General features: G+C 42.9%; 1 protein-coding gene across 3 annotated transcripts in view; it reads right to left on the bottom strand.

Moving 5' to 3' along the window:
• mast1a (microtubule associated serine/threonine kinase 1a) overlaps nt 1-6,806 on the bottom strand; it is a 50,542-nt gene extending 43,736 nt beyond the window's left edge. Inside the window, exons 1-2 of one of the 3 annotated variants that reach the window (XM_027178937.2) lie at nt 6,214-6,806; nt 866-897 (exon numbers count right to left, since the gene is read on the bottom strand). In XM_027178937.2, coding sequence (XP_027034738.2) covers nt 866-897; nt 6,214-6,282 — 101 coding nt within the window. In that variant the 5' untranslated portion in view covers nt 6,283-6,806. Of the gene's footprint in view, nt 1-865; nt 898-1,393; nt 1,526-6,213 lie in introns of those variants that run through there. The other 2 variants (XM_047803080.1, XM_047803081.1) reach the window with 2 other exon arrangements.
• Between the last annotated feature and the right edge of the window lie 4,087 nt (nt 6,807-10,893).

Below are 10,893 nucleotides of genomic sequence, written 5' to 3' on the forward strand. Positions count from 1 at the left end.
CACGCCTTCTTCACCGAGACTGACACACACAGTGGCCACGTCTCCTTCCCCGAGACTGACACACACAGAGGCCACGCCTCATTCACTGAGACTGACACACAGAGGCCACGCCTTCTTCACCGAGACTGACACACACAGTGGCCACGTCTCCTTCCCCGAGACTGACACACACAGAGGCCACGCCTCATTCACTGAGACTGACACACAGAGGCCACGCCTTCTTCACTGAGACTGACACACACAGTGGCCAAGCCTCCTTCCCCGAGACTGACACACAGTGGTCACGCCTCCTTCCCCGAGACTGACACACACAGAGGCCACGCCTCCTTCACTGAGACTGACACACACAGAGGCCACGCCTCCTTCACCGAGACTGACACACAGAAGCCACGCCTCCTTCACCGAGACCGACACACAGAAGCCACGCCTCCTTCACCGAGACCGACACACACTTCTGAACTGATTAGATTTAGTAATTAATGGAGTTAATTTGTAATGATTTAGATTAATAGAGTGTTGTTGAGTAAAACAGTAATGAGCTGAACACAATTAGCCAAAATGAACTCAATTAGTAAATTAGGCTGTGGGCAGGTGTGTGTGCTCCTGACAGCTAAAAATCTGTGCATTATTGTCTAAACTTGTATGATTTTCCGTTAAAAAGGGTTGTTTTTGGAAGGTGACAGGAAACAGGAAATGAACAGAACGCCTACTTTTACAGGGTTCATTTGTAAGGGATAAAAAAAAGATCTCTTCACTCGCTAGGTTTAACTTTCCCTTCCAGACTGCACAGGCAGGAACAGATATACTGTACGGCAAGCTTCAGGAGATAGTGTGGTGACGTGAGATGGTGATGGTGGTACGTTACCCGCTGCTCTTCCGTGGCAAAGGCAGATCCTTCTGCAAGAGAACAGGAAGACAGAGAGAGAAAGCAGTGTGAGAGGAGTAAAATTGATTCGCTCCGCTAACTGTTTAATAACAGTTATTAAAGTGCTCAGGATAATGTAAGAGGGATATTCATTAGGACACAGATGTTGGACAGCACTTATGGGAGGACAATCCCCAAAACATTACACCGAGGTCACACCGGAGAGACTGAGAAATGGAAAAAGACATAAATGTGTGTGGTTTTTAAGAGCCCATGCTAACGCCCCCTGCTGGTGTAGTAAGGACTCGCACTGGGGGATGATGACCTCACCTGCCCTGGCTCGCTTTGATGACATTGTGTGTGACATTAGTTTTCCTGCCAGCTTGTCTGGCGCCACCAAGCAGCTAATAGAGGATTAAGTGGGTGTGTGTCCTCTGTGTGTGTGTGTGTGTGTGTGTGTGTGTGTGTGTGTGTGTGTGTGTGTGTGAGTGCCAAAATGTTGCTTAAAGTCTTCCTAATTACACAAACACTAAATCTCTGAGATGTGCTCTCCGCTCTGCCATGCTGTGCTTGGAAATCTGTTACTCTGGCCGTTCCTGAAAGCTCACATTCATAAGACAGAAAAATACAAATAAAAATACACATTTCAGTGTGATGACATGGGAAATTAATCAACAACAAGGTCGTGTGACGCAGTCCGACCCGAAGTGGAAAAACTACAACCACCAGGAAGTCGATTAGTTGCTCATAACAACACGTCCTGAAGTGTTTTAAACCTCTTGCACCGCGTTCATTTCCATGCCGTGGAGTGTGCATGAGATGAACCGGTTTCTGTTCTCGCGTACTTTTCTAGCAGTTACAAAACTTTCTCTCTCTTTTCAAACACAACACATTGCAGGATGTAATGCGAAGTTCGACGTCAAAAAAAAAAAATCATCACTACGCCAATGTTTATGTTTATTATGTCAAATAAAAGCAGATTTTTATTCGTTTAGTACTGTATAAATGAATTGCAGCTACAGTCTTGCTAAATTCCTCTCGCTATTTATTTTAGCTTGGTAATGTTCCTGTTTCTGTCTTAAGACCCTGATAAAACCTTTACATAAGATCCATCATCAAGTAAAGTGTAGAAGGTATCAGATACGTCACGACGTCACCTTCTTCTTCAGTGGAAGTCCCCTGTCCCACCGTCTCACTCACAATAACTATACAGTGTTTTACAGTGTAAAACACTGTATACAGTGTTTTTTTAGTAAGCTTGAGTGTTTTTTTAGTAAGCTTGAGATACAGTGTTTTTGTATCTCAAGATACAGTGTTTTTTTTAGTAAGCTTGAGAAAATTAAATATACAATAAGAGGTAATACCTCCAGGTTTTTTTTCATAAATGGCAACCGTGTATTTCATATTTCGTGGGCCTTCGGGTTTTGCCGGATTAGGTTTTTCTTTTCTTTAAAAACTTGTATTCATTCATTCATTCATTTTCTACCGCTTATCCGAACTACTCGGGTCACGGGGAGCCTGTGCCTATCTCAGGCGTCATCGGGCATCGAGGCAGGATACACCCTGGACGGAGTGCCAACCCATCGCAGGGCACACACACACTCTCATTCACACACACACACACACACACACACACTACGGACAATTTTCCAGAGATGCCAATCAACCTACCATGCATGTCTTAGGACCGGGGGAGGAAACCGGAGTACCCGGAGGAAACCCCTGAGGCACGGGGAGAACATGCAAACTCCACACACACACACGGCGGAGGCGGGAATCGAACCCCCGACCCTGGAGGTGTGAGGCGAACGTGATAACCACTAAGTCACCGTGGCCCCCTGCTCTGGAAACAAATATTGGTTGGCCTGCGCTTGGTGTAAGAATGATGATAGTTCTCACGTGATCTCTCATTGAGATTTTGAGCTACACACAGGACAGACAGAGAGAGAGAGAGAGAGAGAGAGAGAGAGAGAGAGAGAGAGAGAAAATCAGGATGAGTTTTCATCAGTCATTTATCTACCAGATTTCAGTCTCATTCCTACATGGTGCAAAAATATAAGAAGGTGTCGGCTTCTTCAGCAGCATGGAGCGGTTTAGCAGACTGTTTTTCCTTCGACGGTTATTTTGTTCTCACACCACCTCGTGTATTAACTCAAGCATTGCACCCTGGATGCTGGGACGTCTTCTATATCCATCGTGGTCAATTCGCAGAAGATCCGTGTTGAAACCTGACCTGGTGTATTAGTTCCTTGGTTCAACAGCCATAAGTCGTGATGAGATGTGATGTGGATCAGATCGATACCGTAAGGCAAGAATAAAGGAAAAGCCAAGGTGCGGCAGCGTCGATAAACCTCCTCACGCCACAGATCTACAGACTGCCAGGAAACAGCACAAGACAACTAATGAATCAGCACTGGCAAGGCTCCTGTGATGGAGAGAGAGAAAAAGGGCCTGACTGTTTATAGTGAGAATAAAATAAATTATGAAAAAGAGACAGACAGAAAGACGGTTAATAAAGAAGAAGTGTGGCTGGGCTGTCACTCGTTTACAGAGGATATGACTAAGCAGGTCCATGTTTCATCCTCAGACATCCATCTAGTGACTTGTGGAGCGTCTGAGATCTTTTGTACACTTTTCTGACTAAGCATCTTGATGTTTGCAATCTCAGCATTCTGTGTACACCATTTCTACCCCGTCAACATAACGATCTTTTATGATCCCACCCGAGACGGTCAGGTTTTCTACAGGATTCTGGCCAGAACTTTATAATGGCCGTTTCAAGATGTCCACATTTTTGTCTTTAAACAGATTTTTACAGCTCTGGGAATATGCTCAGGATCACTTTGCTGTATAAACTTGCTTCCTCGTGACATACAATAGTCCTGAAGTTCCTATTTAAAGCAAAACAACCCCAGAACATGATACTGCCTTCACCATGCTTCACAGTAGGGATTCGGTTCTTCTAAAGGTTAAGGCCTCAGCCCTTTTCTTCCAAACAGCTGCATTATTGTTTCATCTGACTAGAGAATTCTCCTCCTCCAACCGACTGGTTTTCGTTGGCAAACGTTTGGATTTGTTATGCTGTTCTTGGCGTAGGAGCTTCTTCTTTTCATAACTGTGCTTAGGCCACGGAGACGTACAGTACATCCTTGGTACCATCCTTAGATGCCTCCAACTCTTTCATCTTCCATGATGCCTAGGGATTTGTAAACTTTTGGCCTCGGCTGTAGTCACTGGACTGAGAAAAGTCCTATCTAACCTGACAGCTGATGTGTGTAGAACAGATTTATTGTACATCACCTCTGCCATATGTTCATTCATAGATGGCCAGCTAAATTGGCCACACCCACCGGCACAAATGGTTGCTAATTAGCACTTCTCTTAGTAAACGTTGTCCTTAACCTTGTTACTACGTAACAATATCCACACACATGAGGTTTCAACAGATGGACCTTCTCACATCAGCCCTATTTAGGAGATATCCCAATAGGCCACACCGTAACCTCTTTCATCTCCTTGCTCCTCTCTCTGTGCCCTAACCTTACCAGGCTCTCTTCCTTCCCGCCTCAGTAGGCTGTCAGACTCTCATTACTCTCCTAATGGGCCATAAAGAGCATCTGAGAACGGTCCCAGGACAGATCCCTGAGTTACACCACGCACCAAATGACTATCGATTTGCACTAAGAAACAAGGATAAGAGCATCTATAGAGCAGATTTTATAGATGTGTGTGTGTGTGTGTGTGTGTGTGTGTGTTAATGCCTACAGTACACAAGCGTAGGCATTTGGAATAATCCACAGTTGCCATAGTCGTGCTGGAACACATGAGTGGGAGATCTTGTGTTTAACACTCCTTCAGTAATGAGGCATTTATCTGCGACCTTTCCGTAAATAAATTCTGAGGGTCCGTATGTTGCTCCAAATAGTTTGGACACAAGCAGCGATTTTGTTCTCTGGACCAGACTTCCAGCAAAACCTCTATACACTATTACAGATTATTAGTGCGACTCGAACAGCTTCAGGACGCTGATCAGATCAGGGAGTCAGCCATTTTAAAAGGGCCGCCTCTTTTTCCTTTTCTTGACCACAAAATCCTTACAGTACACTGGAACATTCGCTACCTAAGAAAATTATAGGAAATGATGTCATATTTTCTGGGGAAAAAATGGCAAACCGATCCAAGGAAACAGGCAGAAATGTGTGTGTTATTAAGAAAAGACTCTGCATCTGTAAACCGAAGACTACTAAAGGCAACTGAGAAATGGAAGGAGAACAAAATTGTAGACTACAATTGCTACAAAGCGGATAGACTGATTGCACTTATTGATTGTTTCTCTATGCAGACAGAAGTGTGTATCATTCTCTGGAAAGATTTGTCGTCTGGTAAGTCTGGTACATTGAGTAATGAGAAAAATCTAACAAAGGAGAAAGCAAATAATATTTGAAACACTTCTTTTAGGACTGTTCAGAAAAAGCCTAGATTCAATCAGAGAGAGAGAGAGAGAGAGAGAGAGAGAGAGAGAGAGAGAGAGAGAGAGAGAGAGAGAGAAGAGAGAGAGAGCTCTATAGAAGGTTTTTTTGGTGCAATGTCAATCGCTTTTATAAGTTAAGCTGAGAGACATGACACATGTGTTTATCTTGTGGAGCTGCAGACTGTGTGTGTGTGTGTGTGTGTGTGTGTGTGTGTGTGTGTGTTTGCATTGTGTTATAAAATGCTACGTGCTTTCTGCATCCTACACAACAAGCATTCAAGAATAACAGGAAACTGCCTCTGTGGTTACAGTTGATGAAGAAAAGCAGCGTTGAATATAAAATAATTCCCAGTTGTGGAGTTAAATATCTGCTGATCTCAGCACATCACACAATTCAGTCAACTTTATAATTCAGTTAGCTAAAGAACTTATATAACCTCTATAACCTCAGGTTTATCAGTAGAGATGTGTCTGGTGTCTGAAGATCGGTTCTGTAGATCATCACATGCTCATGTTCACACAGAAGGGGAAATTCTACAGCATATTCAGGATGTGAACATGTTGCTGCACCAAAACTTTCAGGTAAAGATCGTTGTAGGTCACACGGGGATAAGAAAAAAAGGCAGAGATAAAATACCCTTAACAATTATTACGTGATCAACAGATTCGGTTCAGAGTCATCTGAGAAGAATCGGTGATGAATGAACCGTTCATTATGCACAACCTTATTGCGTCATTAAATAGCAGAGCCAATCATCTTCCGGTATGCAAATTCATGACACGCGACACGGACGTAGGGGTCTGCGGGGACGCGTGTAAGGTTATATCTCAGCGACATCAGGTTTCCTCTGTATAACCGGAAGTGTGCACATCTCACCTGCATCCTCCTCCGGCGGATAATCCCGGACTCGTCCCCCGCGGTACTACCACCTGCTTTGTCGGTCATCTTCGGTCTTTGTACTCGAAAACATCCAGAAACCCGTTTCTTTAGCTCTGTCGTGTCCGCAGTAACCTGACAACCTGTCCATAGGTTTGTTTATAGCGAGCGGGAGTTTCCGGTTACACGGAGTCCGTCCGTCCCCCACGTTTCCATGGCTACTAATTTCCTTCACGGGCTCTCGCGCGGATGGATCCTCTGATTGCGCTCGTGCGACTCCTGTTACGTCCCGCGTGCTTCGAATGGCATAAAACGAAGAAGAGAAATAAACCGGTCACCGTAAACGGATCCGTCTGGTTTCACTGCAAAACATTTTACAGCCCCGTGTGGCAGCCTAGGCGATAATGTTAGGCTTTCGGGTCGCGGTCGCGTCCCAAACCGCACACAGTAGCCTGAAACAAAGCGCGTCTATGTCTAGTAACCATAGCAACCATATAGGGAAGCACTATCGAGATGAATTTTCTGCGGTTTGGGACGCAGCCCTGTTTTATTCCCACTGAACCGTTCGTTAGAGCGCTTTGGACTAGACCACAGAGTCAGCTGTAGGGGGGTGGGGGGTGGGATGGGATGCACAATTGGACACGTTTTAAATTAAACCAACCAAAAAAAACATTGTTTAAAGAGGGTTAATAAACATTTCTAGACATTCCGTATTAGTGTCTATGTCAGGGACCTATGAATATGCATAATATGCAAATGAGAAATTCCCCCACGTCATCGGGTGATCCAGCGCATATGTTCATATCGTGTCCTAATGTTTGTTTACTTGTTTTTCATTCCCTCAGTTAGCTTGATTATTCAAGCCAGAGGACAGTACTGGTGGTTAAATAAATGTCTGTCAAGTTATTGTTTCTATAGTAACAGCTCATTTCTCCATATAATCAAATATTCACATTATTTATATGAAAGATTCATAATAAAAAAATATATGATTTTTTGTTATATTTACGCCTAATGGGAAAGAAAGGGTTGGATTGGATTTGGAGTGAATTTGGATGATAATATTCAGATAAATCGGATAAATAAATTTAGCTTTGGATGATATTTGGAAATATCTGGCAACCCTAAAACTCAAATGTTGGATCTCAGCAGATGCTGAGAAATACAAGACTGAACAACTAAATTAAATCGTGTTATATAAACTCACACCATCCTCGTTTTCTCCTTCTCACCAAAAGTTGAGAAGGAGTTGACGGAGTATTAGTAGGACATCGTGTTAACAACCAAGGAGGTGTTTGCCAGCTTTGCTGCTGGAGATCCACCTCGCTGCAGTGATGTGTTTCTACCAAATAAAATCTTCCCAAACAACTTCTTTTCTGCCACAGCTCGGATACGACAGATCGGCTCATTATCTAGCGCTCCATGTGCTCTCCATGTGCTGGAGTAGGTGTGTTGGCAGGAGGGAAATCTTTAAATTGTGCATCCTTGGGGCCTTCAGGACCGGAAAAAAGAGTTCCCATGTGCTTAAAGGATAAAAACCATGCTGAAATGTACCACTACCACCCACATTCAATATGCTCCATCGGCCATGCGTCCAGAACCACCTCAGAGAGTTTCACTTTTTTTTTTATAGTGTAAACCAGATTTAATTTTTTTCATCTAGAATAAAGAGATCCTTTTTGTTGTCATTTGTCACCTTATCAAACTGGTCTTGATTTTTCCAATACATTATGTCTCTGGGAAAAACATGGTTATTTCTGGCACTGTGGCATTTTAGACAAACACATATACATACCCACGTATACACACACACACACACACACACACACACACACACACACACACAAACACACACACAGGGATACATGAAGTATTTACAAGCTAGTGGTATTATTCTTGTATTATTCTTAGTGTGTTACTGATTTTCTTGTCAACGCTGCTAGCCAGAGCAGTATTATGACCTTCTCCTAACAACAATGATCAATACTCTCATCATCATCATCATCATCATCCACATCATCCATTTTTACTAAAGACTGCTCAGTTTTTAAACTGTTTAGAAACACATCGGCTCACACGTTCTACCTTTCACGAGCAACGTGGCATCCCACACACCCACACGAGGAGAGAGAGAGAGAGAGGGAGAGAGAGAGAGAGAGAGAGAGAGAGAGAGAGAGAGAGAGAGAGAGAGAGAGAGAGAGAGAGAGAGAGAGAGAGAGAGAGAGCACCCACGAGGCACCTGTGAAAAATTAAATAATGCGACGCAGTGTGACAGGATGTGAAGTCGAGCATAACAGCAAAACAAAAATAGAGACATGACATCGAGTAGGAACAAACACAATCTTCACATTCAGCCACACAGACACCATCCAAATAACAACACAAATCCAAATAATCACAACAGGTTAGCACAAAAGAGTTAGCATTCTTCTGTCTGTGATTTTTAGCCATGTAGCTGTCTCAGGTAATTCCTTCAACGTGGTTTCTTGTAATGAATGACAACAAGCGCGAATGAGTCAGCATTTTTCCTCATATGATTAGCATCATCACCTTTTATTATGTTCCTAATTCCTAACTGACTCGTGCGTTGTTAGTTGTTGAAGCATTTTGTTTACACAGACCGTAGACTGTAGTGAATTACAGGACTAATGTTATGCATTTTACAGAAAAGGAAAATAGGATCAAAGCCAATAACATGCTAATACAAATTATATCATTGGCTTAACACTTTGTAAGAACTTGTATGTATTAGCATTGCTAATTAGTAAAACTTTAAGAACGGGTAGTGTGCAGCTAATTTGATCAAGTAGATGAGTGCTAACACTTTTGTGACAATGTTTATCAGCTCTTATGGCAAGGCTGAGAGCACTAAAGCTCCGAGCTCTGGCACTAAAACAAATTCCTCGCATGTGAAAACATGCCTGACAATAAAGCTGATTCTGATTCTGATTCTGATTATGTTTCTTAGCCATGATGTGTGTTGAAGAGGTGAGTACAGGCAGGTTGGAGTGGGTGGAGAAAAGTGTCAGGAGTGTTGTGTGGCAATAGAGTGTCAGCAAGAATTAAAGGAAAGGTGTAGAAGACTAGAGAGAGCAGCTCTACTGTATGGGTTAGAGCGAGGAAAAGGAAAAGTGAGGAAAAGACACGAGGCAGAGATGGAGGTAGAAGAGATGAGGATGTTGAGGGTCTCAGCTCTGCTGTATGGGTTAGAGACTGTAGCAGTGAGGAAAAGACACGAGGCAGAGATGGAGGTAGCAGATATGAGGATGTTGAGGGTCTCAGCTCTGCTGTATGGGTTAGAGACTGTGGCAGTGAGGAAAAGACATGAGGCAGAGATGGAGGTAGCAGAGATGAGGATGTTGAGGGTCTCAGCTCTGCTGTATGGGTTAGAGACTGTGGCAGTGAGTAAAAGTCACGAGGCAGAGATGGAGGTAGCAGATATGAGGATGTCGAGGGTCTCAGCTCTGCTGTATGGGTTAGAGACTGTGGCAGTGAGGAAAAGACATGAGGCAGAGATGGAGGTAGCAGAGATGAGGATGTTGAGGTTCTCTTTAGGAGTGGCGAGGATGGACAGGATTAGGAACGAGCACCTCAGAGGGTCGGCTCAGGTTTGCTGTTTTGGGGACAGGGACAGAGAGACCAGATTGAGATGGTTTGGACATGTACAGAGGAGGGAGATACAGTATTGTCAGAAGGTTTATACTGGATGTTGGAGATAGAGCTGCGAGGTAAGAGGTCAAGAGGAAGGCTTAAGAGGAGATACAGTATATGAATGTGTTAGATAAGGACATGAAGGTAGCTGGTGCGAGAGTAGAGGATGACGAGGATAGAGTTAGGTGAAAACGGATGATTCACTGTGACAAGCACTAATGGGAAAAGATGAAAGTAGAAAAAGAAGTTTGTTAGCAAAGCCATTAAAAAAAGTCATTCTGAATTCAAGTAAGTAGTTGAGGGTTAGTGTTTTTTTTTTTTTTTTTTTTATTATGTTTGGTAAGTAGGTGAGAATTAGCATTTTCCTTCATTTATTTTAGCATTAGTAATGCAAATAAATAAATACATCCATTATGAAGGATTTATTTATTTATTTATTTTATATGTCATTTCCATCACGCAGAGTGAACTTTAATTTAAAAACAAGCATTATTGTGTCTCCTGACACAACCTGAATACTGTGGTCCTATAACATACGTCAAACTTGAAATGACACGTGCTTGGGGACTGATAAAGATAGTGATAGGTCAGGAGTGATGTAAAGCGGAGTAATAATAATGTTTTTATTGGACATGCTAGCTCAGTAATGGACATTTCTGGATGCTTGTGGTCAGTTGGTGCTCTTCAGGGACTGTAGCAGGATGAGAACAACACAGTGAGTCACTTTATATTAGAGCAAGTACTCGTGGGTAAGAAACATCATCTAACATTGGATTGCAGGAGACAGGAGACTTGTGTGTATATGTGTTTGTGTGTGTAGACATAACTTAGTGCAGACCCAAGTCCTAGTGTCCCCACGATGACGTGAATATCTGACAAATTGGATATTTGGCTGGTCCCCACAAAGAAAAGTGGCTTAAAAAAACACCTTACCTTAAAATTGTTTCCTTTGTGTTTCTGAGATTGATGTTAGAATTAGATATAGTATAGCTATAATTTGCTGGATTAATAATCATATCAATGGATGGT

Source organism: Tachysurus fulvidraco, chromosome 18, assembly GCF_022655615.1.
Source record: "Tachysurus fulvidraco isolate hzauxx_2018 chromosome 18, HZAU_PFXX_2.0, whole genome shotgun sequence".
Lineage (NCBI taxonomy): Eukaryota > Metazoa > Chordata > Actinopteri > Siluriformes > Bagridae > Tachysurus > Tachysurus fulvidraco.